General features: G+C 37.3%; 1 protein-coding gene across 30 annotated transcripts in view; it reads right to left on the reverse strand.

The window, feature by feature from the left end:
* Window positions 1-430: 430 nt before the first annotated feature.
* LMNTD1 (lamin tail domain containing 1) overlaps window positions 431-27,927 on the reverse strand; it is a 504,435-nt gene continuing 476,938 nt past the window's right edge. For all 30 annotated transcript variants that reach the window (XM_049882678.1, XM_049882672.1, XM_049882674.1 and 27 more), the window contains 6 exons: window positions 26,951-27,137; window positions 26,503-26,622; window positions 21,247-21,449; window positions 20,509-20,681; window positions 7,582-7,658; window positions 431-2,482 (listed from right to left, as the gene is read on the reverse strand). In XM_049882678.1, the coding sequence (XP_049738635.1) occupies window positions 2,462-2,482; window positions 7,582-7,658; window positions 20,509-20,681; window positions 21,247-21,449; window positions 26,503-26,622; window positions 26,951-27,137 (781 nt within the window). In that variant the 3' untranslated portion in view covers window positions 431-2,461. The remainder of the gene's footprint in view (window positions 2,483-7,581; window positions 7,659-20,508; window positions 20,682-21,246; window positions 21,450-26,502; window positions 26,623-26,950; window positions 27,138-27,927) is intronic.

Consider the following 27,927-nt stretch of genomic DNA (forward strand, 5'->3'; position numbering starts at 1 on the left):
GCAGTGGGCAATAACGAATTGGTAAATTTCTGGGACCATAAGATAAAGCTCACCACTATCTAAGGCAGCTGAAGCCTAAAGATCCATCTTATAAACTTTCATTCATAGAAACTTAAGAGAGCAAAGTGCTCCAAACCTACATTCTTCTTTTTTAATCCCTGATAGTTGACATTGTGCTAGAAATTTCTATGGTGATACAGCTGATGAGGCTTCTACTAGGGATTCCAGCACTGAGTCTTCCTCTCTTTCTTGCCCTTGCAAGGTTATACATTTTCCAGGAGACATGCTTCACCAAGTAAGAAATACTTAAATGGACCATATTCGCAACCACCCAAAGAGGGAATAATTGTGTAGAAAAGCTCAGAGGAGAGATTATTTTATTGATGAAGTGTAAACAAATCAGAAAAACGTAGATGAAATATTCCTGAAACTACACAGCTGCAAGTATAAGGAAAACTATTTGAGCTCAAAGTTGTTTTGGATCTAGGCAACCTCTGTTCATGTGAGGGAAATAATTGGAAATACCTGAACCTTACACACCATTCATTTCATGTGTTGTTTTACAAATCTTTGAGGGAACAAGCCTGGGAGAGAAGTCCGTCAAGGGTGAGATGGCTCATTGGCCATAGTCGCCAGAGTCCTTTTTGGCTGTATGTTTATATTCCCAGTGTGAACATGAGAATCATCACAAATGGAGGCAGCTGAAAGAAATTATCAACCATAGAATAAGTTAACTTTTATTATACACTCTTGGATGCCCTGTGGTCTCCTCACAAATCACGACTGCACAGTTTCTATAGTAACCATGAAAAAGAAAGAACAATCTACACAATTTAGCCAACATATGATTCAAAGATCATACTTACTAGCACAAAGTGGCATAAAGTGTATATTGACAGTTTTCTGAAAATGTGTTAGTTTACTTCTGAGTGTCTGAAGAGTGAGGAAATAATGTGATCGCTATGGCCTGGCAAGTAGAAAATATTTACACCTCATCAATATACAGGGGTTTATGGGAATCCTTTTTATATAAACCCAAGAAGTATATGACAGATTATTTTGTCAAGCAATGGATGTCTTCTTAGATGCTTCAGACTAGTGCATGACTTTTTAAAAACAAAGTACTGTTACCTCTTGGTGTTTGGACGTAATAAACTAACAAAATGCCATGTGTTCTATTCATGGATACTACTGGTGGATATTCGGGTTATTTTACTTTTCTTTATTTTTAAAAAACAGATATTGGGATGAACATCCTCACCTTTCTCACTACTCGTCATACCCCAAGGCAGTATGTACCACGTCTTCCTATGTATGCTATATAAATTCACAATAATTTAAATTAATAGGGCCACAAGGTATAGAAAGGAATCTGAGTCAAATTCTCAGAATCTCGAAGTGGTCACACCTTCTGACTGCAAACAGGCTTGACATTAACAATGGACTTATTCCATTCTTTTTCCAATTTCTACACTCTTGATAGGTACAGAATAAGATAGCTATAGAATAAGGAGTGTCAATAGTTAAAAAGAAAACCAAACAAACAAAAAAAACCCCACACAAACAGGAAGGTATCTTCATGAGATTATTTAATTAAAACTTTCATGTCCCTTTGGCATTTTCTATCTATGGGATTTCCTACCTAGTATCACAGCGTGGGTGGTGACAGCCCTGCAGGCTTTTAATCAGCTGTTGCACAGGACTGTGGTTAGCAGTCAAAGTCTACTGAGAGTGAACTTTGATTTGCTTGTGTTTGTCCCTGTAGTTGTTACTCTGTTATGTAAGCAATTTTGGGAACAGATCCTGAATCTTCTTTTGCTGTATAGGGCAGCATTAAGATTCTCAGGTAGCCAGCTCTTTCTTTTATGATACGAAAACATCCTTTTCTAGTTGTACGTGTGCGGTGGTTTTTCCTTTCAGTCAAGTTGTGGGGGTGGGGGGAGCAATTAAAACAAAAGTAACCTTAATGTTAATTGACAGATGAATTTTAGGTAAGTGTAGGCACTAAGTTACTCCACAGAACCTTCGCCAATTACTTTGTCATTAAGAAGCAGAATTAATCTGTTTTTAAGGAGACAGAGTCCTAGTGTAGACACACCGATGTCAGAGTTCCTGACACTGTGTGCTTTTAGAATATGCATCTGCATAAATAGCAGGAGTTGTAGACCTAACAGCTGGGTGGGGTTAAAAAAGACAAGACAGTGATTAGTGATTGAGGCATTTCATGTGTCCAAAATAAAGAGTGTGCTGGTTTTGCTTCTGACCAATGCTTTTCCTCTCAATTGCTTAGAAAACAAATACTTCAACTTGTCAGCAACTTCCATCTCTTTCTTTAAAAAATGGTTATAGCAAAATCCTAAGGAATTATCTTTTCCAAAAGGAACCATTTTCTTGCTTGCTGCTGGTTGCTTCTCCTGTGTGCTGAAGGCTGGCTGGCACATGCTGGCCCCTCTTGTGTTCTTTAGACTTGGACATTAGTGTCCTGAACAAAAAAAATAAATAGAACGGTCAAATATAATTCAGATGGAAAAAGTGCTGAAGTTGTCATAGCAATATTAATCTTAAGACCTAGGAAAATACACGATTTAGAGAATTCGATTCTAGCCCTTCATGGATGCAGAACAGTAAGAGAAGGGAGGACATTATTTTTGTGATACTTCAGCTTTTGAAAAGGTCAAAGGGTTATTCTTTTTTTTTTTTTCCTCCTGCTAACTCAACTCTGTAACATGTGCACGCCTTTAGGTCATATTTTTAAAGGTAACTTATGATGTGTAAGACTCGTTTACTCCTGAGCAGCAGGTGGAAACTGTTCTTGGCAATTTCACTAGCTGGTAATGGATAGTGTTCCCTTCTGGTCTTGAATATGAAGGTCAAAATGGTTCTGAGCCAACCAGTTTATGGATCCATTTCTAAATGTCCACACTGTCCATTTCCTTCTTGGCGGTACTCCAGTAGTATCTAATTATAGATTTCCTTTAAACATCTAAGGATGTACCCCAGACTTAAAAGAAATCAGGTTAACACACATAAAAATGAAACAAAAAAGAAAGTTTTGTTTCTCCATGTGTATATGGCATATGTTTTCTGTAGAAACCTCAGCAGGAGGTCTTTCAGCCAGAAATGTTTGCGTTCTATGACTCCTCTGTGGAAGTGAGGCTGGTGACACTTAAAGAGACATGTATTTTTCTTTAAAGTATGGAATGTCTTTGACCAACATGATGAAAATCTAGATTGCAGGTCTTTTTAGTCTTCCCAACCAACCTAACTGTGACACTGTAAGGGTGATGCTGGGAAGACAAACAATAGGATGGTTAACAAATTTTGAGGGAAGGAAGCTGTGGAACCCAAATATTCATGAAATTTCAACTGACTGAAGAATTTTAGAAATTGACAGGTCATTTTGAAGACTGAGAGGGGAGACAGATTATTAGTATATAGACTGAAGGAATACATAACAAAGTATTGATAGAGAACAAAGATATAAAAAATTTAACTATCAGACTTAAAAAAAAAAACTCCTTTAGCAAAGTATTAAATACTAGTCCCTCTTTCTGGGTTATTAAATACTGACTCCTTATCAACAAAAACCTGGCCCCAGGAGAAATTGTCAGAGTTCCAAGGAAGGGTCCTTGCGGGGCTAGAAGGACATCACATATTTGGGCTATCCAGCATGGACCATTCAGAACGGTAAAGGATGTGTGAACACAGCTTTGTTCATGGAAATACTCCATCACCATTCCTTTATTGAGTGCCTTTAATGTACAAGAACTTTTACTCATTATCAGTTTAATATCTTGTATTTTAAATTGCTGACTCTATAGGATAGTGCTGGTGGCATATAATAAGTTCTAGGTCTTCCCCTGCTCTTTCTTCCCTATTTATTCTCTCTCCTAGAATCTTCAGTGTCTCCTAGCAAGGAGACAGTTCAAATGGAAGGTGGCAGGCACATAGGAAAGTGACCTGGCCTTTCCAGAATTCTCTAAATCATAACTTATGAAAAGTTCTGTTTCCACAGTGCTCTGATGCATCACTCCACCTGCACTGTCCATTAGTCATGCAACAGTACTCCCACACATTCTTTGTGAAGTACTGAGTGGAGTGAGAGCTGACTCCGAGTACACTGCAGGTTTTTAATCAGCTGTTGCAAAGAAAAGTAATTAGTAGTCAAATTCCCCTGAGACTGAACTTTGATTGGCTTGTGTTTGTCCCAATAGTTGGTGCTTCGTTAAAATTAGCAATTTGGAAGAACCATTTGCCATCGAGTTGATTCTGACTCATAGTGACCCTATGGGACAGAATAGAACTGCTCCATAGGGTTTACAAGGCTGTACATCTTTGTGGAAGCAGATTGCCACGTCTTTATCCTGCAGAGTGGCTGGTTGGTTCAAACCACTGACTTTTCAGTTATTAGCTGAGCACTTAACCACTGTGCCAGTGCCACCAGAGCTTCTTCCTGTACCACCAGGGCTCCTAACTTGGAAATGTTGTTGTTGTTAGGTGTCATCAAGTCAGTTCCAACTCATAGCAACCCTATAGGACACAGTAGAACTGCCACATGGTGTTTCCAAGGAGCGGCTGGTGAATTTGAACTGCTGACCTTTTGGTTAGCAGCTGAGCTCTTAACCATTATGCCACAAGGGCGCCAATTTGGAAATAGAACTTGAATATTTTTTGCTGAATGAAATAGCATTAAGATTCTCATGGTACCCAATGCTTTCTTTTGTGAAGCCAAAACATCTTTTTCTAGTTATACTTCAACATGTGTGGTGTTTTGTCCTTTCAGTCAAATTGGGAGAAAGAGGGGAAAAGACGAAGACAATGTAATGCTTAACTGTCAGAGTGATAATTGAGGAAGAACATTAGGCTAGGATTCTAGTCTTAGCTGTCACTATCTAAGTGATTTTAGGTAAGTCAATCTCTCTGAGCTAGAATTTCTTCAACTATAAAATAGAGATAATATCAGCCCTGCTTACGTCATAGGCTCAAAAACTATAACATGAAAGCTGTGAAATGCTGTAGAATGTACATAACATTACATGTTGCTAAGGAATGCCCATGAATACAGTGAGAACAAAACAATGGCTTCATCTCTGAACAATTTTCCATGAACAGATATGCAGACTCAGGAGCTGGTAGCAATACAGAAGTCCTTCGCTGATAGATGGTTAAGGTAAAATTATGCTCCCTGTGAAGGCTTTAGAAACATTGTGAGGACAAACTGATGGTCAGTCCTAAATATACCACCAGATGGGAGTGGAGGCTCTGCAAAAAACAGAAGTAATGCATCTTACAAAGCTTACAAATTTTCAAAACTGAGTAGGTGGGGAAAAAAAAAAAAAATCAAAGCTACCAAAAACTCCCATGGAGAGGATCAATGACTAAATCTGTGATCAGCTTAGTTAAGCAAAATAATAACTGAGAAAGTTCAACAGAGGCTAAAAACCTCTGCCAAAATTATGTTATTCGGTATCCAGTGAAAGGAATCAAAACATTTTCCCCCACTAAAACAAAACAAAATCGTTGTTTTTGTATATGTTAAAATGTCTGCCCTCTTTCCAACTCACATCGTATGCAGATTCAGTAGTCAATAGAATCCCCTTCTGGTAAGTGAATTACAGAAGTGCTGGTTGCTAATGCCTGTGGCAGATTCCAGGTCCCATCCTTTGTGTTTCAACTACACTCTGCTCAGAGCTAGGCCAGCTGGAGGGAATGGGTCCCAGAGAAGGCAGAACTCAGTGGTCAAGATCACTGGGAGCAGAAATTACATCACTGGGACCCACAGCTGGATTATCCAGTTCTTTGCATTTAAAAGTCCCTGGGCTTAGTTTTAGCTCTGTGATTAATTACTAGGTGAATTTTGGTAATTTACCTCTTCAAACATTGGTTTCTTTTGCTCTAAGATGAGGAGGTTGGACTAAATACCTGTACAATCCCACTGTTCTGTGAGTCTATAAGAAGTGCCCAAGAAGAAAGTGGCAAAGAGGCGAGTTGTGGCCATCACATTTTTAGAAAGTTGGAAGCTCAAAGATAATGATGCTATAAAAATGAGGTGAGAGGAGTGATAAAAAAGATCATCTTCAGAAAAATAGAAGATAATGATTAGGGAAATTCTAGGATGGGGCAAGCTGAAAGAAATTGGACCTCTGAGCAATTTTGGAAAATCTGAAAAGCTTGTACACAGAAGAGGGTATCTAAAGGGACCATGGAAGGCCAGCAAGCTGTGTGGATTCAGCAAATCAAGTAATTTCTGCCAGCAGAATCCAGGATACTAAACAGGTAGGGATTAGATGGTTGTAGTTTTAATCTAAAACCAAGGAATGGACTTAAAGCCTAGTCATAAAAAAGACCAAGAAAACACATATATAGATCAGTTGTGGACTCAGGCAGCAAATGATATGAACTAGAGAAGGATACTTACCAAAAGGAATTCTTGACTAAAAATTCACCTTGTCATCAACTCCTTCAAACAAACCCACTGCTTTCAGGAAGAGTTTAAACACAACCACTTAAAAACAGAGAGCCTCCTTTGCTGGCCTCTCCTTCAACTACTTATAATTGACATCACCATGAAAAAGCTGAGCCAGTCTAGGAAGTGACTGGTTAAATGACACAAGGTCATTTAACAACTTAATAGTAGAGGCCAGAGTTCCTAATACAGTCACACTATCTTCCTTGTCATCACCATTTAAAAAATACTTTACAGGGCATGTGCAGCCTTTTAACCAGAATAATCTCTGTTGTGCAATTAGTAATCCGTTATCCACAGGAATTAAAGTGTATAAGTACAGTTGCAGTTGTTTGAGTGTTTGAAATGACTCTGGATTTCAATGGCTTATTTCTTATCCATCAGCAAGAACAGGGGCAAGGATAAAGGCAAAAAAAAAAGATGTGATATCTCCTCATTTCCTATTCTTAGAAAGTTTATCATGCCATAGGAAGGATAATAGCTGATGGCCCTAAAAGCAACATAAGTATCTGTCTTAGTCATCTGGTGCTGCTATAGCCCGAATACCACAAGTAGGTAGCTTTAACAAAGAGAAATTTATTTCTTCACAGTAAAATAGGCTAAAAGTCCAAATTCAGGGTGTCAGCTCCAGGGGAAGGCTTTCTCTCTCTGTCAGCCTTCTCATCAGTCTTCCCCTGGTTGAGGAGCTTCTCAGGCATAGGGACCCTGGGTCCAAAGAACACACTCTGCTCCTGGTGCTGCTTTCTTGGTGGTATGAGGTCCTCCTCCCTGCTGGCTTCCCTTTCCTTTTTATCTCTTGAGAGATAAAAGGTGGTGCAGGCCACACCCCAGGTAAACTCCCTTTACATAGGATCAATACCACCCTAATCCTCTTTAAATAAAATTAAAATCACAAAATGGAGGACAACCACACAATACTGGGAATCATGGCGTAACCAAGTCGATACATATCTTGGGGAGAAACAATTCAATCGATGACAGTATCTAACAGAAAACTAGTGACTACAGCATATCGAAACAATCCATGTTCTGATGGCTTTTAAAGACATTTCTGAAAACAAATTTAGCCTTTTTATTCTCTACAAAGAAAGCAAATTTGCAATGCTATTACTTACATCTAAAGGTTTAATTGGCTCCATGATACTTTTTTCACTCATATGTTCTGTGTTTAGAGTATTTATTTTCCCAGTCTCTGCAAACAAGAAAGAAAGATGGAGGGAAGAGAAGGGGAGGAACAACTCAGTTCGATGTGCTAAGCAAGGATTTTTTTATACTAAATCTGGGAATGAGGAAACAAAAGAATGGTTTTCTTTTATTTGAAGAAGAAATCTAAGGCTTAAGAACAGTATTTAACTGTGACTTGAGCCAAGTGGTTTAAAAACCCCTTGCAAAGTATTATTTAATTACTTTTAAGTCCAAGTTTTCAATGAATCATTTAAAAAGGAAACATATATTTCAAAACATAATCAAAACTTTGAGAGAAAAAAATGTCTATCTGGAAGATACATTTTTAAAAACTGGGACTTGCAAGAGTAATTTTACCAGCTTGTAAAATTCCTCAGGTGCTTTCTATTTACTACTGCCACAACAACTAAGTACCTAGCGGGGGGAAGTACAGAGATCTGACTGCATCAGTGAGAATGCACAAGGCAGAGGGTGGATGTGGGGGGGGAGGGGGGTGCTGGCCCAGCTGCCATTTTAGTCGACTCCACCTTGGTGATGATTGTGGTGACATATATGGTGGCCTCCCTCACTTCCAGATACATAAACAGGGATTTAAAGTCACTTCTTTAAATATACCATAATTTACATATTACAAAATTAGTGTATCAAACTGAAATAATGGTGAATTGAATGATCCCAAGTACAAATTACTTCCAGATGGGAGATGAGATGTTATTTGATTCCTGTAAGATAAAAGATAAGAAAGCAAAATAATATATATAAAATAATTGTCCACTACATGTCTGTCAGTTTGTCATACTGTGGTGGTTTACATGTTGCTGTGATACTAGAAGCTTTGCCACCAGTATTTCAAATACCAGCAGGGTCACCCTTGGTGGACAGGTCTCAGTGTAGCTTCTAGATTGACAGACTCAAATGGGACTCAAAGATAACAACGATTGTGAGGATGGTGCTGGACTGGGCAGTGTTTTGTTCAGTCATACATAGGGTCGCTATGAGTTGGAACTGACTTGACAGCACCAAGCAATAGCAACAACAAAGTAATTATACAGTAGATCATATTTAAAAGCAATAAAATATATAATTATAATATGTTATAATACAATAATAATGACAATAAGCTGCTCTGAAAAAAAGCAAGTACAGAGAAAACTCCTCAGTCATACCTGTTTCTTTATCTCTGCAAGATCCAAAGAAGAATAATCAAGTTAGGTTGCCTGTATTACATTACAAAGCAACAACATACAGAAGCTGGGTGGGAAATGTGACCCTCACTAACAGAAATGCATTTCTGTTTAACACGGTGAAACTAATAGGTTTCTATTATTCTGTCCTTGAGGGTTGCTATGAGTTGGAATCAACTCGAAGGCAGCAAGTTTTTTGCGGGGGGGGTTAATAGGTTTCTGAATACAAGGAATCAGGGTGCTCTTTGGTACATCACACCCTAAACTTTCTGAACAGTAAATTATTACTGTAAGTAGCAGCTTTGATACAGGAAGGATCTAGATCACTACCTCTCATCTCCTGGAAGGAAGGGAGTAATTTGTTGGCATAAAACCACCTTGCAAATATTCAACTTTGTCCCATCTGACTGAGTAGCCCGAAAATGAAAGTTTTAAATTGCACCCTGAAAGTTTGTTCGTCAGAAGACAAAGTCCTGTATTTTAGAACTAGAAACATGTATAGAAAACTTCTGTCTATAATTCCTTGAAATTTCATGACAAGACTACCAGCAGTAGTAGTGTTTACTTGTTTCAGTTTTGATGGGTGATGGCAATTTCTTGGGTTATTTGAATCTGAAACATTTAGTTCCTAGTATCTTTAATATGAACACTCTGACTCCTAAAATAGTTTTTTTTTTAACTTGTGTGAAGAAGTAGATCATTAATAAAGTTTATTTCTGTAAATGAGGTTATAATCTTTCATAGCTAAAGGGCAATTTCAAACATTTCTCTTTCATAATGTTGAAATGTTTTGAAATAAAAGATTCAGTCATGAAGTTACCCAGTCGATCTGTTACTAGGACTAGCACTACCTTGGACTTGACATTTGGCCATTAAGGAAACTCTTATTTCAGCCATAAGAAGAGACACGTAAATGGTTCTCACTTGTCTCTTCATTAAAAAGAAATCCTGCAGAAATACAATGATGATATTACAATCTAAATTTTCTTTAAGTAAGCAACAAAAGAGAAAAATTATTTCCCTCAAATACACAATGTCATTTTTAACTCAGCCAAGGCATAGGTAATTAATATTATGATTTTCCTTTATATAGAAATTCCTCATTTTTTGATGATATTATTTGATAGTGGAAACCCTGGTGGCATAGTAGTTAAGAGCTACAGCTGCTAACCAAAAGGTTGGCAGTTCGAATCCACCAGGCGCTCTGTGTTAGTCATCTAGTGCCTCTATAACAGAAATACCACAAGTGGATGGCTTTAACAAACAAAAGTTTATTTTCTCAGAGTCTAGCAGCCTAGAAGTCCAAATTCAGGGTGTCAGCTCCAGCGGAAGGCTTTATCTCTCTGCTGACTCTGGAGGAGGGTCCTTGTCATCAATCTTCCCATGGTCTAGGAGCTTCTCTGTGCAGGAGACTTGGGTCCAAAGTATGCACTCTGCTCCTGGTGCTGCTTTCTTGGTGGGGTGAAGTCCCCCTGTCTCTCTGCTCACTTCTCTCTTTTAGATCTCAAAAAAGATTGGCTGAAGACACTATCTAATCTTGTAGATCTCATCAATACAACTGCCACTAATCCATCTCATTAACAACATGGTGATAGAATTTACAACACGGGGAAATTATATCAAATGACAAAATGGTAGACAATCATTACAATACTGGGAATTATGACGTAGCCAAGTTGACAGATACTTTTGGGTGACACAATTCGATCCACGACACGCTCCTTGGAAACCATGTGGGGCAGTTCTACTCTGTCCTATAGGGTTGCTATGAATTAGAATCGACTTGACGGCAGCAGGTTTAGTTTTTTTTTATTTTTTGGTTTATTTGATAGCAGAAAATGAACAGAAGCCCTTCGCATTTTGCAGTATTTCTTCAAGTAATTAATTTCTACTTAGTCTGATTGTAAGTGGTCCAAGTAACTGACCTTTTCTATTCCACAGAATACTCAGATTTTTTTTTTTAATTTCTGTGTATTGATTCATACAATTTCTAGCTATGTTACTATCAAAGGTAATACTGTTCCCAGTCATAGAGATGTGACCTTAGGCATTCCAAATTCCTAATCCAATCAATTTAAATGATGTAATACAGGCAAACATCTGTAAACAGAGCAGATAGTAATCTGAAGAATACATAAAGGAAATCCAACATTTCAAAGCTGTATTTTTCCCTTTGTTATCATTATGGATTGGAGTTATGTTCTTATAGAAACAAAATCCTTTGGTTCCAAGACAGATAATCCAGATGTCTTGAACTCTAATGAGTAATCTCCTACAGTCTAACTAAAGCAAAATTCCATAAATGTGATCTCAATATTGCTTACATTGATGAAATTTTAAATATTGCATTCCTGCATAACAACAGTTAACTATGTTTTATTTTCATTTATCTTCTAGCAAATTGATTTTTACAGTGTGGTTTTGCAACCCTCAAAAACGAGGAAACATAATAATTATTATTAATGTAATAACATCTGCATGGAAGGCAGTAGCAGTTATAGAATCCACAATTAAAATGAATCCTACTGCAGTGTGCAACATGGATCACAGATAATAGGCAAAACGCATTAATCAGTATACAAAGTACGTTAAACAGTATGATATACCCACACTATTAGCTTAGAACAATATCTGTAAAATACTATCTTTAGACTAGCTTCTAGTCTGACAACTTTGTCCACATTCTATAAACTAACAGGAACAAGACAAGAAGGAAGTTCACTCTCTCTAGAGCTAGGAAAAATAATGGCTGCACAACACAAACACATGTGCTTTTATAAAGGGTCTTTAGCTTTCGAAGAGTAGTGACTACAGGCTGTGCTCAGTGCCTTGCCTCCATGCTCTAACAGCTCCAAGTGCATACTACATTCTATCAAAAGCGTTGTTATGGATTGAACTGTGTCCCCGCAAAATGTGTATTGATTTGGTTAGGCCATGATTCCCAGTATTGTTTGATTGTCTAACATTTTTTCAACTGATGTGATTTTCCTATGTGTTATAAATTCTACCTCTGTGATATTAATGAGGCAGGACTCAATGTACAAGATTAGGTTGTATCTTGAGTCAATCTCTTTTGAAATATAAAAGAGAGAAGCAAGCAGAGGGAAGAAGGGGACCTCATGCCACCAAGAAAGAACCAGGACTACATGTGCCCTTTGGACCCAGGGAACCTATGCTGAGAAGCTCCTAGACCAAGGGAAAATTTGTTGATGACAAGAACTTTCCTCCAGAGTCAACAGAGTGAGAAAGCCTTCCCCTGAAGCTGCCACCCTGAATTCGAATTTCCAGCCTAGTAGACTGTGAGAGAATAAATTTGTTTGTTAAAGCCATCCGCTTGTCATATTTCTGTTACGGCAGCGCTGAGCAACTAAGACAAGTGTCTTGTTTATTTTTCTAAATTTTTACTATGAAAATTTTCCAACATACAGAAAAATTAAAAGAACAGTACCTGAAATTGAATACTTATTATCCAGATTTAACAATTAATATTTTGCCATATTTATATTATCTATCAACTATTTATCTATCTATCCATCCATCCTTATATCACCAAATTACCAGATTGCAACTAAAGATTTAAGCATGAGTCTCCTAAGGACAATCAATGTAAACACAGCACAACTGACAGACCTAAGAAAATAATAAGGATTCCTTAATATCATCTAGTATTCATTCTATATCCAAATCTAGTTGTCTTAAAAATATACTTTATGAGCTCTTTTTTTTTCTTTTTAAGCAATAGCCTATTAAATGACACTAAATCTTAAGTAGTAGCAATGCTGTGTGGGCCACATGGCTCTGATACAATAATCCAATTTAACAAAGGCTTAACAAGATTATTTTTCTCTCACTTAACAATCTGGAGATGTGTCAATAGAGAGCAGGAAGGGTGGTTCTACCATCCTCAACATACGGCTTCCAACTGTAAGTTGAAAGATGGAAGCTCCAGTCCCTGCCATCATGCCAATAAGACAAGGGGAGCACACACTCTACAAGTATGATCCAGATGTTGCACATGGTTTCTGTTCACATTTCATTGTACAGAGCACAGACAGTTGGTCCCTTTGAAATTTGTTGAGACTTGTTTTATGGCCTTATATGTTTGATTTTAGTAAATATTCTGTCTACACTTACAAAGAGTGTTCTGTAATCATTGGGTAGAATGTTCCTTATGTCAGTTTGGTCAAATTTGTTAATCATGTGAGGTACCTAGCTGTGGTTTCCTCTGTACTTATACTGTTTGGGATTGATTGCTCTTATTTTGTGGCTTGATGTCTTTCATCAGTTTTAGAGAATTTTTCCATTATCTCTTTAAATTTGTTTCTGCTCTAATTTTTCTCTCTTTTCTTTTTGAGAAACAAATGAATTCTTCTTGTCTTGAACTCTACTTTGTCTAATATTAGAATCACTATAAAACTAAACCAAAACCCATTGTGGTTGAGTTGCTTCCGACTCATAGTGACCCTATAGGACAGAGTAGGACTGCCCCATTGGGTTTCCAAGGAGCGCCTGGTGTATTTGAACTGCCAACCTTTTGGTTAGCAGCTGAGCTCTTAACCACTGTACCACCAGGGCTCCTAGAATAGCTATACCAGCTTTATTTGTTTGGGTAATATCATGATGTGTATTTCTTCATCCTTTTACTTTCAACTGTTCTATATTCCTGTATTTGGAACCCTGGTGGCATACTGGTTAAGTGTTTGGCTGCTAACCAAAAGGACGGCAGTTCGAATCCACTAACTTCCTTGGAAACCCTATGGGGTAGTTCTACTGTGTCCTGTAGGGTCGCTATGAGCTGAAATCGACTCCACAGCAACGGGTTTGGTTTGGTATAGTCCTATATCTAAGACACATCCTTTTTAAGCAGTCCAGAGTTGGAGATTTTATTTTTAACATGGATCGATAAGATCTAATTCGAGTATTTAAATAATTTATACTTGCTGTAAGGAGCCCTGGTGGCACAGTGGTTAAGGTGCTTGACTGCTAACAGAAAGGTCAGTGGTTCAAAACCACCAGCAGCTCTGTGGAAGAAAGATGTGTGGCAGTCTCTTCTGTTTACAGCCTTAGAAACTCTGTGGGGTTGCTAGGAGTTAGAATCGACTTGACAGCCATTGGTTTTTTTTGATACTTGATATAATTACAGATAATTGGGGTATAAATTGCTTTATTACTTTTGTGCCCTATTTATTTCACCTGTTTCACATTGCTTTGTTTCATAAGTCTTTTTGATCAATAAATTTTATTTTTGATTTTCCTTCTATTAACTTTTTAGATACACATTTTTTTTTACTATTCTTCTAGTGCCTATCCTAGACTACAACATGCATCGCTGCTTTATTAAAGTGCAATATAAATTGCTACTTTTACAACTTATTGGATAAAACAGGAAATTTAGAGTACTTTAACGCCATTAACTCCCTTCCCAACTTTTGTGCTATCGTTGTCATGTGTTTAAATTCTATATAAATTTCAAATTCTAAAAAACAAAATTAGTATTGTTTTATATAGTCAATATTCATTTATGTTTATCTTTGTTTTTATAAGATTTTCAGAGTTTAGGTATAAAACCCCAAAGAAACCTTTGCACAGGATCCTCATGTACAAGGATATTTCACTGCAGCGTTGTCTGTAGAGCAAGACATTAATAAGGGAACAGACAAGTAAATTGTCATTTACCACATACAGTGAATATAATAATAATTTAATAATATTTTATAATAAAATGCTACATAGTAAAGTGACTGAATTAAATCTACATATATGAGTGTACTTAAATCCTCAAAATGGTATTATTAAGTAAAAAAAAAGGCAGGCATATTTAGCATGATGCCATTTATATAAATTAAAACCACACCAGTTATATGTAGTATGAGTCAATATATAATTAAAGTGTAAAAACAAAGACAAGGATGACTTATTTCAATTTCATATTAGAACCAGAAAGAAATTCAAGGGGACTTCAAATTTATCTGTTAAATTTTTTAAAGTGAAGCAACATGACAAAATATAGCACATATTCATTCTGAATGATTAGTACCTGTGTACTGTCTACATTACCCTCTGGCTCTTCTGTGATTCTATTTATTTATTTATTTTTGAATATGTATGATATATGGGAATGATATTAATAAAACTGGTTAAATGTAAATAAAACCTCGATGGAATTGCAGGACTTAGATTTTGATAGATGAGGATGGGAGAAGATGTTTCAAACCAGAGGAGCAATGTGAGATATTGGAAAACTGGGACCCCAACATCCAGCTCTCTGGGTCCTCCTGGAAGGAGTGGAAGAGTCAAATCACAGGGCATGGCCACCAGAATTTACTCCTGTACCTCTTATGTCACATTGTGACATGATGAAACTCTTCGGTTTTCTTACTACCTGTCTTCAGATACCTATGTGTGTGTATATTTTAACATGTTTTAAAAAAATAACATATGCTTGGCATGATTAGGCATATGATATATAGGTGTTTCTTTAAAATTATTTGTTAGTCTCTAGGTATTTCTGGTGATGCAGCAGTTAAGTACTCAGCTGCAAACTGAAAGTTTGGTTGTTTGAATCCACTAGTTGCCCTGCAGGAGAAAGATGTGGCAGTCTGCTTTGGTAAAGATTACAGCCTTGGAAACCCTGTGGGGCAGTTCTACTCTGTCCTTTAGGGTCACCATGAGTTGGAATCAACTTGACAGCAACAGGTTTGGTTTGGTTAGGCATCTCTAGGTTTGTATTTGAGATGAATAACTGAAAACAAGGCAATTATTCCCAGATAGAAGAGTTGCATACAACTAAGATTCTTCTGAATGTCTTCAGTAATTCATCAAACTAGTCTAGGGAAAAGGAACAAGATTCAAGAACCTACAAGTAAAATCGATGAATTTGGTTTTCTCTCCTTTTTATTTGTCAGATATTGAGGGGTATGCTAATGATAGTGTCACTTGAAGAAAATGTGACCAGAAGCTCTCGGGAACCTAACCCTGTATTTATCCTAGGAGCCATGGTTCACTATTTGCTAATTCAGTGTTTATGGTGACTTTATAGAACATAACTATTGTGGATAATGAGAATCAACTGTATACATAATATATTGAATATAGAACTGAATGCTGGAATAGCTCTTTAAATTTCAGATTCAAACCTCTTACTTTACAGGTGAAGACTCGGACATAGAGGTATATGGTATTTAATATTATGAAAATGGGATATATTCAGTAATTTACAAATTTTCCATCAGTCCACTTCTAGAAGATACTAGTTTTAGGTGCTATTTCTTGCTACCACAATGGTTTTCAGACTGTTGCACAGAATCCTGTGATTCCACAGATGTGTCTCAAGGATCACAGGGATGGAGGGAGAAGAATAAGAAGGTAGTGAGCAGTGGGATTGGTTACACCCTCTTCAACTTGGACAGATCTACTTTCATCCATTTTATATATTGGGATTCTGCATAAGATTTTCTTTTTTTTTTTTTTAAGGCATTCCTCTGCTAAATAAAATTTTGCAAATCATTGTATTAGAATGGATATAGCTGCTGTCTAAGACAGGCTTTCTCTAGCGCTTACAGCCTGGTTCCTTCTTGGCATTCTTCTAATCCAGTTCTTCTTAAACTTTTGTGGGTATATGATGAACCTTACAGAATATCTTCACAGAAAAAATCACATAGGCACACATTTTTTGCACCACACTTAGCAGGATCATGTACCTACTGAAATCCATTCGCAGGTCCTTGGTTCATAAAAGCAGCTCTAAAAGCTTTATTTACAGGACTTAAACTTCTGTTTGAAAAAAACTGGGATTAATATTAGAATATGTTTGGAAAATACAAATTTTTTTATTAAGCACTGCTTAATTTGTAAAACCAGTTTTTCCTGCCTAATGAAAACAAAATCTCCTATTGACCAAGCTTCAAGAATCACTCAGAAATACCCTTGGTGGCCACGCTCTTTTTCTTTTCATTCACCGATTAAGTCAACAGATATCTATTAAGAACTAGTTGTGGTGTATACTGTACTAGGTTACATGTAAGCTTGATGGTTTAGAGTACTTGCTTTGTTGTTGTTGTTGTTAGGTACCATTAAGTTGGTTCCAACTCATAGCAACCATATGTATAACAGAACAAAATACTGCCCAGTCCTGTGTCATCCTCACAATCATTGTAATGCTTGAGCCCATTGTTGCAGCCACTGTGTCAGTCCATCTCATTGAAGGTCTTCCTGTTTTTCCACTGTCTACTTTACCAAGCATGACGTGCTTCTCCAGGGACTGGTGCCTCTTGATAGCATGTCCAAAGTACATGAAACAAAGTCTCTCCATCTTCCTCGCTTCTAAGGGGCATCCAGGCTGTATTTCTTCCAAGACAGATTTGTTCATTCTTTTGGCAGTCCCTGGTATATTCAATATTCTTTGCCAATGGCATAATTCAAAGGCATCAATTCTCTTTCAGGCTTTCTTACTCATTGTCCCACTTTCGCAGGCATCTGAGACTGTTGAAAACACCATGATTTGGGTCAGGTGAACCTTATTCTTCAAGGTGACACCTTTGCTTTTTAACTCTTTAAAGAGGTCTTTTGTACAGATTTGTCCAACACAATGGATCTTTTAATTTCTTGACTACTGCTTCCATATGGCCATTGACTGTGGATCCAAGTAAAGTGAAATCCTTTACAACTTCAACGTTTTCTCTGTTTATCATGATGTTGCTTATTGGTGCAGTTGTGTGGATTTTTGTTTTCTTTATGTGAGGTGTAATCCATAGCGAAGGGTGTGGTCTTTGATCTTCATCAGTAAGTGATTCAAGTCCTCTTCACTTTCAGCAAGCAAGGTTGTGTCATCTGCATAACACAGGTTGTTAATGAGTCTTCCTCCAATCCTGATGCCCTGTTCTTCTTCATATAGTCCAGCTTCTCGGATTATTTGTTCAGCATACAGATTGAATGAGTATGATGAAAAGCCACAACCCTGACACACACCTTTCCTAACTTTAAACCATGTAGTATCTCCTTGTTCTGTTCAAACAACTGCCTTTCAATCTATGTACAGGCTCCTCATGAGCACAATTAAGTGTTCTGGAATTCCCATTCTTTACAAGGTTATCCATAATTTGTTATGATCCACATATTTGAATGCTTTTGCATTGTCAATAAAACACAGGTAAACATCTTTCTGGTATTCTCTGCTTTTAGCCAGGATCCATCTTACATCAGCAATGAGACCTCATTCCATGTCCTCTTCTGAGTCCAGCTTGAATTTCTGGCAGTTCCTTGTTGGTGTACTGCTGCAACCGCTTTTTAATAATCTTCAGGAAAATTTTACTTGCATGTAATACTAATGATGTTGTTCAATAATTTCTGCATTTGGTGGGATCACCTTTCTTGGGAATAGGCATAAATATAGATCTCTTCCGGCCAGTTGGCCAGGTAGATGTCTTTCAAATTTCTTGGCATAGATGCATGAGCACTTCCAGCGCTGCATCCATTTGTTGAAACATCTCAATTGGTATTCCATCAGTTCCTGGAGCTTTGTTTTTCACCAGTGCCTTCAGTGCAGCTTTGACCTCGTCCTTTAGTACCATCAGTTCCTGATCATATGTTACCTCCTGTAATGGTTGGACGTCGACCAATTCTTTTTGGTATAGTGACTCAGTGCATCCCTTCCATCTTCTTTTGATGTTTCTTGCGCCATTTAATATTTTTCCTGTACAATCCTTCAATATTGCAACTCGAGGCTTGAATTTTTTTTTTCAGTTCTTTCAGCTTGAGTAATGCTGAGCATGTTCTTCCCTTTTGGTTTTCTAACTCTAGGTCTTTGCACATTTCATTATAACACTTTACTTTGTCTTCTCAAGTTGCCCTTTGAAATCTTCTGTTCAGCTCTTTGACTTCATTATTTCTTCCTTTTCCTTTAGCTACTTGATGTTCAAGAGCAAGTTTCAGAGTCTCTTCTGACATTCATTTTGTTTTTTTTCTTTCTTTCCTGTCTTTTTAATGACCTCTGCTTTCTTTGTGTATGATGTCCTTGATACCATTCCACGGCTCATCTGGTCTTTGGTCATTAGTGTTCGGTGTGTCAAATCTGTTCTTGAGATGGTCTCTAAATTCAAGTAGGATATACTCAAGGTTGTACTTTGGCTCTCCTGTACTTGTTCTAATTTTCAGCTTCAACTTGAACTTGCATATAAGCAACTGATGGTCTGTTCCACAGTCAGCTCCTGGCCTTGTTCTGACTGATGATACTGAGCTTCTCTATTGTTTCTCTCCACAGATGTAGTAAATTTGATTCCTGTGCTTTCTATCCACTGAGGTCCATGTGTATAATTACCATTTATGTTGTTGAAAAAAGATATTTGCAAAGAGTAAGTTGTGGGTCTTGCAAAATTCTATCATGTGATATCCAGCGTCATTTCTGCCACCAGGGCTAATTTTCCAACTATAGATCCTTCTTTGTTTCCAACTTTCACATTCCAATCACCAGTTATTATCAATGCATCCTGATTGCATGTTAGATCAATTTCAGACTGCAGAAGTTGGTAAAAATCTTCGCTTTCTTCATCTTTGGCCTTAGTGGTTGGTGATTAAACTTGGATAATAATCGTATTAACCAGTCTTCCTTATAGGCGTAAGGATATTATTTTATCACTGACAGTGTTGTACTTCAGGATAGATCTTGAAATGTTCTTTTTTACGATAAATGCAATGCTTTTCCTCTCCAAGTTTTTTTCCTGGCGTAGTAGATTGTTGGATTCAAAATGGCCAGTACCAGTCCACTTCAGCTCACTAATGCCTAGGATATCAATGTTTATGCATTCCATTTCATTTTGATGATTTCCAATTTTCCTAGATTCATACTTTGTACATTCCGTGTTCTGATTATTAATAGATGTTTGTAGCTATTTCTTCTCATTTTGAGTTGTGCCACATCAGCAAATGAAGGTCCTGAAAGCTTGACTCCATCCGTGTCATTAAGGTCAACTGTGCTTTGAGTAAAAAGCTCTTCCTCAGTTGTCTCTTGAATGCCATCCAACCTGAGGGGCTCATCTTCCAGCACTATATCAGACAATATTCTGCTGCTATTCATAAGGTTTTCACTGGCTAATTCTTTTCAGTAGTAGACTGCCAGTTCCTTCTTCCTAGTCTGTCTTAGTCTGAAAGCTCAGCTGAAACCTGTTCACCATCAGTGACCCTTCTGGTATTTGAGGACCACTGGCATAGCTCCCAGCATCACAGCAACATGCGAGCCCCTACAGTATAACAAACTGACAGGCGCATAGGGGGTACTTGCTTTAAAAAAAAAAAAAACTTGCTTTAGGAGCTATCTATTTTTAAGGAGATGGAGAGATTTTAATGCTTAGCAAATTTTACCATTTAATCCTTTTGTACCCAGCTCTCAACACACACACATGGGTGTGCACACACACATTGCTCTCCACTGTAATAAATAGGAGTGGATTACGCAATGAGCAAGGTACACACAGGCTTACATTAAATAAGGTATACATGGACTTTCTTGTGTTTACTTACTAATCTGTAGTGCACAATTTCACATGCATTTCATCACATCTTTGATGTGAAAAACAGGTAAAATTGTGCACTACGGATTAGTAAGTAAGCACAAGTAAGTCCTTGCATACCTTGCTTGTTGGGTAATCCATCCCTGGATATGTATCCCTTTTGACTTACCTGGAGCTGGATCAGGCTTGGATGACCGAGGACTGGGCTCTCTGACGGAGTGTCTTCCAGCACTGCATATATCATGCAGTTTAGTCAGAGGACAGTAAGGATGTCCAGGGACATTAGGATTGTGACACCAAGGACTGCGAGTGGGGAAAAGGGTTGGTGGGATTTCTTTTTTTCTGTAAAAAAAAAGAAAAGAAAAAAAGGCCCAAGTTAAACCCAAAAAGAATTTTATGCAATTGTTTTAGGGATGAAGGTACAATTAAAGTGAAAGCATTTTGAGACCAGAGAATATGGCTTTCCCAGACCTCGGGGGCAGAACTTTTATTGTAATGTCACAAGCATCTGCCTACAAATAAATAATATAAATTCAGTACCTCCATCCACAGCAGCTATTGATCCAAGATGAGTGGACCATGAAATTCCTGGATGATGCACCTCTCCCTCTACCTAAGTACTGCTAACTATACAGTAATGTCTCTTCTTCACAGCCTTGCCTCTAACAGCAGTGCCAGGGAGAAGCAAAATGGCAAGAGGGGTCACAGTACCACCTAATGAAGACTGTCAGCCTTTTTTTTCCTGCTCACTCTGTTTCTGTGCTTTTCCTTTGGGCCCTATTTAAAATGGTTGTATTTTATTGATTTATCTATTCATCAATACCTACTTGCCACCTGATCATTTTCAACTGATAGCTCAATTACTAATTGTGGGAAGGATTCAATTAAAAAACAAACAGCTTTTTACCTTTTAATAACAAGTTGAATGTATTCCATCTGACATGGTGTGGTGCCTTGTTGATCTTGTTTTTCTTTAGTTATAGATGTTGGCCACTGGAACATGTTCTTTTGAGGTGTTGCAGTTACCACTGAGCATCTGTTAAATTCAATGTCGGTCTCTAATTTCGCCCATGCTTGCTTCCAGTGAATAGGAGTGTACCAGGCAATAGCCTAGCAAAAATGGTTCATAAATATCAAATACTGTTGGCAGTAGATAGATTTTTTAAAAAATGTAATAGGTTTATTACAATATAATTTCATCATCAAGCTGTATAATGTCACTAGCCTACTGTATATGGATAGGGATATAACAAGAAATTCTAGCCTTCATTTCCAGTTCTGGAAATTATAAGGTGTATGACATTAGCTAGGTTAGTCACTGTCTTGGACTGCGTCCTCTTAGGTAGGATTATGTGGGTGCTGGTGGAGAACTGATTCTTGAGGGTGTTATGATATTCAGTTAAGCTACTGGATTTCATTAACTATAACGAACTATGAGCAAAGGAGTTGTAATTATTATTAAGAAGTTCAATTTTAAATATTTAAGACCCAATAATTTTTTTTTTTTTTTTGGCATGGTGCAATGGACAGGAGAAGTAGAGGCAGAGAAGAAGGCACATTCTCCTGGCTAGAATCCTAAGTGGCAGTGTTAGAGAGGCCTGTAAGCTTGACCACTAGAGCTGGCACTTGTTTTGTTCTCCTGAGTATGTGTCTTATGTACAACACATATGTACAAAAATAACCCAGAAAAATTCTGCACAGGGACTAACAATTATATCTGCAGTCAGTTAATGAAGAATTTAAGTACTGGAGTGTGCTCGAACATTTTACTCATTCTGGTGATCTGTTTTTTTTCATAAAGGTTGGGGGCTTTATGCTATAACTGTTGGAAAACCCTCTGCTTGGCTTGACAAATTAAACAGACCTATTTTTTTTTTTTAAAAAAACAACACAAGGCAAGTTCAGTTAGGATAGGCCTACAGCAAAGAAAGAAAAAGATGAAATTCTTTTTAAGAAATTCAATTTCATGGATCATATCAGGAAAATCCTTTTTGCTGCAGATATTCAGTTAGAGATCCTCCTCTTCCAGCAGCTCAAACATAACCATTTGTGTTGAAAATATGTTTATTGACTTTTTGGTATAGTCTCCCTCAACTGGATTGTAAGCCTTTCTTAGACAAGAGCAATACCTTACTTTTCCCTATATTATAGGGACTTGAAAATATTTGATAACAGTGACAATGATAATAATGATGACTAATGTGATGAAATAAAATGCTTTTACTCTCACTTCTAGAATGTTGGCCATATGAGCCTTGTAGACATTTTTTTTTAGTACAATACAAAAACTCTTGGAGTTAGAGGATCTGGTCTTATTTTAGTTTTGCCATTTTACTAATCATTTGATATGGAGGAGGTCACTGGACTTCTCCAAGCACCATTTCCTCTTTTGTAAAATACTTAAACATTACTGAGAATCAAGTGAGACAATGTACATATGAACAGCCCTTCAGTGAGCACAAAAGTGAGTGATCTTTGCCAGATCAGCATCTCTGAATGGAAAACACTGTGTTGGGAACATATCAGGGACTGAAAAAAAAAAAAATAAGATGTCTATTAATTTTTTGACATGTCATATAGAAGCTACAAATCCTATAGGACAACAAAATGTAACTGGTAAGAAAAAATCTATCCCTATTAAAAAAAATTCCTTGACTCATAGGATCTCAGTGATTAAAATTATATAATTGAATTATGGTCCTGGGAAGAATATTGAATATATCATAGACTGCCAGAAGAATGAACGAGTCTGTCTTGGAAGAAGTACAGCCAGAATGCTCCTTAGAAGGGAGGATGGCGAGGCTTCAACTCATGTATTTTGGACAAGCTATCAGGTGGCACCAGTCCCTGGAGATGGACATCATGCTTGGTAAAGTAGAGGGTCAGCAAAAAAGAGGAAGACCCTCAACAAGATGGATTGACACCGTGGCTGCAACAATGGGTTCAAAGAAAGCAATGATTGTGAGGATGGTACAGTGTTTCCTTCTGTTGTACATGGGATTGCTATGAGTAGGAACTGACTTGACAGCACCTAACAACAACAACAAGTTAACTCACGGCAGGTGGTACGAAAATCCACATTTATATTACACCACTAGGACTTGTAAAAACAACAACAAAAAAAACAAACCCACTGCCATCGAGTTGATTCCGACTCATAGTGACCCTATAGGACAGAGTAGAACTGCCCCATAGAGTTTCCAAGGAGTGCCTGGCTTGTAGATGTATTAACTATTAACTATTGCATGTCAGTGATAAGATGGCTCCAAAAGCAGCCTGTCACACTTCATTTTATTTTAGTGACTCATAATACAACCTCTTTTTGCCCCATCTTAAAAAAATAGAAGTATTATTCAGCTCCAGAAACATGATCTATTCTAATCTGTAGGACTGGCTATTGATTTAGACAGAAGATTGCAGGCTTTGTGGCTTTTTCTACAAGATATGGATTATTTCCTATGAAAGCAAGTCTAGGGTCATGATGAACCCTTGCCTTTGTCTGTGTTTCAGCATGTCTGTGGGAATGCAGCAAGCTGTCTTTTCAAGGAAAATCTAGCTGCCAAATGCAGATAGTGAGATCCACTGTCACTGAAGTGAGATTGGAAATAAATTTATTAAAAAAAAAAAAAAAAGGAGAACTCTGGGCTTACATTACTGTTTTAAGTTGACTTGATGGAAGTATTTCAATTAAATTAAACAATGCCACTTGCTTTATCATATTGTTGTTTGGTGCTGTCAAGTTGCTTCCGACTCACAAAACACTGCCCGGTCCTGTGCCATCCTCAAAATCACTATTAGGCTTTACCATAGGGTAGGGTATTCTAATAGGATATAACCTGAAAGAAAAGCCTTGAGCTAAGTTCTGAAGGGTGAGTAGGATTTTAATAGGTTGAAAAGGTAGGAAAGAGAGTCTCTGAGGAGGCAAGAGTGTGTACAAAGGCTTGAAGGAGCAGGCTAAGTACTGGGAAATAAAAGAGGGCAAGAGCAGAGGGCAAGAGCAGAGAGCAAGGAAAAGCATGGGGAGAGGTAAGCTAGAGCAGTGGAAAGAGGCAAGGCCATAGTGGTTCAGATCAGTCAGTGACTCTCTCTCAACCTGGAGATTTAGCAGGAGTCTCCTCTTCTCTAATGCTTTTCCTGACACTCCCCTTTACAGAGTTGATCTCTCTGACCTGGGCTGGCATGCTTTATGCACATGCTTCTATTAAAGTATTATTTTACTGTATAATTTATTCTTTGTTACTCATCAGTTTTCACTACTAGACTCTGAGCTTCCTGAGGACAGGAATCATATAACAGTCAAGCTCATTTTCCCAGGACCTAGTACAACGATTAGCAGATACTAAATATATGTATTTTCTATGTGAGTCAATAGACTAGGTTTATTCTTACTTACATTAATAAAATTATTTGTGCTTACATCACCCTGCAGAAATGAACTGATCCTACATATGCAAAGTGGTTGAAACCACTGGGTAAAAGGAGCAGTCTAAGTACAAAGTCTAATTCAGTTGCAGGGCATGACAATTTACTAAAATGTAAGTCCTAGGAGCTCAGGTACCTGAATCTGTTTGGCTCAACACTCAGGGCCTGCATCAGTGCATGTACAAAACAGACACCCTAAACAGGTTTGCAGAAAAGATAAATGCATGCATACATGTGATGGCAGTTCAGAGACTTGAATGCCTCAATCCCAATCTGGGGTTTGCTAATGATTTCTGGGTTTTGATAAGTGTTGTTAGGTACTGTTGAGTGGTTTCCAACTCATAGCGACCCTACGTACAATAGAATGAAACGCTGCCCAGTCCTGCAGCATCCTCACAATCATTGCTATGTTCGAGCCCATTGCTGCAGCCACTGTGTTAATCCATCTCATCAAGAGCCTTCCTATTTTTTTGCTTTCTACTTTACCAAGCATGATGTCCTCCAGGGACTGGTCCCTCCTGGTAACATGTCCAAAGTACATGAGACAAAGTCTCCCCATCCTCACTTCTAAGTAGCATTCTGGCTGTACTTCTTCCAAGGCAGATTTATTTGTTCTTCTAGCAGTCCATGGTATATTCAACATTGTTCACCAACATCATAATTTCAAATGCATCAGTTCTTCTTCAGTCTTGCTAATTAGGCTAAGTGAATAACTTAGAATTGTATAACCTCATTTCCCTCATTAGTGAAAATTATCAGAAGTATTATAAAATTCAGTTGGAGCCCACAAACTGATCTAAAGGTAAGTGAGTGAAGGCTGCTTGATTACATCTAATGAGTGTTCTCCCACCTAACAATAACTTCTCATTCTCACAGAAAGCCATAACACATGAAATGGCTCTTAATATATTAGTCAAGTCTACTCTGAAGACACAGCCCATCTAAGCATCAGTTATAATTAGCAAAAAAGAAAGAAATTCAGAGAGATATTGATTCTGAATGACATATTGTGGTATTAGTAGTTATATAACAGTAAGATTGATGGTAAGACAAAAAGGCAGATATTTAAGAAAAATTTAAGAATGGTTTTGAAAAAGGAATAACTTTTATAGCTGTAAAAAGAGATTCCTTTAAACTTTACTGATGTGCCTTTAGGTATAAATTTACACTAATACTACACCAAGGAAAAGGTAAAGTGAAAATACAAAATGTCAAATGTTGGGAAAGAGTTTCAAAATGTCATTACTAATACACTTAGTGTTATAGTGAATAAAATAAGATCATTACAATTTAGACTGCAAACTCTTTCATTGGAATATCAGTCCTTTGAGAAGAGATACCATGTCTTAATCTCTGTTGTATTTCTGGCAGTTAGTATAGCCCTTAGAATAGAGAGTAATAACAAATTGTTAAGAAGAGGACTCTATGTAGTACCTTTTTTTCTTATGTTGCTCTTCAGGCTACCTAGCACAAATAAAATACATCCTTGACTCTGAAATTTGAAATAGTTTCTTAGAAATATGGGACATCAAAATTACTTTTGCCAAATAGCATGTAACTCTTTGGCACTTTTGACACTAGAGAGAGGGTGCTGTCAATACGACTGATGTATTATGGTATTTAGTGATGTTTTTATCCAAGCTTTTGAGTATGGAAAATAATTGAGTGAGGAAACATAAGAGGAAATATTAACAGAACTACCCATGATATTAAAAACAATTGTTAAAAACTGGTCACTGACCTCACCATTAGGTTTGCACAGAATCGTTGTACAATTCGGACTTGTTCTGAACTTGTTTTGCTCCTTCCAAAGAAAATCTGAGGGGGGCTGGTCCTTTGCTTCAGATGCTGCTGCCCAAACCTGTAAGAAAATAGTCTGTTAATACTAATGCTGCTGGAGTTCAAAAGAGTTTTATGTTTGCTTATGATCTTTCATGTTAATAGCTAAGTCATAAAAGCAAAAAGTATTGCAGACCAAACTGAAGAAAGCTGTGGCAAGTTAATTCTAGATATTAATTTATAGCTCAAAGATGGACAAAGTGGCACAATTCACCAACCACGACAACAAAAAAAGTCACATTTTCAGTACAGATCTAGCGATGAACACTGGTGCTGAGCCGCTGTCTGACAATGTAAACGAGGTTTTCCCTGTGCAGTTCTAGTTCACGGTGTGTATAGCTTATACTCACTGTTACTGTGGAATTGGCCTGCATTATAATTTTTGGAAGGAATCTGTACGAAGCAACTGTCTGGCCATTCAAGTTCTGCTGGAGAATATGATCTCCAATCTCCAATTCTTTGTCACGGGAAGAGTTGATAAGCCTCACAAATAAACCATTGACATTCACATCGGCTATTTTAATATGTCCAAGAGCACTGGAGAATAAAACACAAAGATTATAAGGTACCTTCAGATAAGCATGTCTTCAGCGATTAGCTTGCTTTAAGAACTGCATAATAAATATCCTTTGGAAGTTATTCCTAAAACTATATGCTCTCTTGGACAAGCTCTATGTAGAAATAGTGTATTTTATAACCTAAGAGAAATGGCTTGCTCTCTTAGTTATGTTTTTTTTTTTTTTACCGTGCAATAAAATTCTGAAGTAAAATCATTAAAGAGAACATAAAATGTGCTCTAGGTGTCAAGGTATAAATGCTGTAGGAAACTGTGATTATAGTTATTTAAATTTCTTACTGTTTATTATAAAACCATTGAGACATGAACCTCTCAAAAGTAGCTAAAGAGGTAGGTTAAATTATTTAGAACCCAGTTTCTTTATTTCTGGTAAAGTTATTGTGAAGATGAATAACAACTATATGCTTGAAAGCAGTTTGAAAAATTAAAGCATCATACAAATATAAGATGGTATTTTCTCCTCTGATATGTATTGAGAGTTTAATATGTAGCAGGGACCCACAGTGTTAGGAGATCACGAAATCACTTCTGTGGGTCAAGGACAAGATTTCTAAAATTAAATATACTACTACCAATGATGAGAACCAATACTTATTACATGCCAGGCAATTTTTAAAGCGATTTATATAGATTCACAATTTTGTATCCACAATTCTAAAATCCAAAAAGCTCTATAAAACCAATTAAAAAAAAATTCATTTGAAGCACAATCTGACTTTCTTTGAAGGTCTTTGAAGTTTTTTTGGTGGT

The sequence above is a fragment of the Elephas maximus genome, chromosome 4, assembly GCF_024166365.1.
Source record: "Elephas maximus indicus isolate mEleMax1 chromosome 4, mEleMax1 primary haplotype, whole genome shotgun sequence".
Classification (NCBI taxonomy): Eukaryota; Metazoa; Chordata; class Mammalia; order Proboscidea; family Elephantidae; genus Elephas; species Elephas maximus.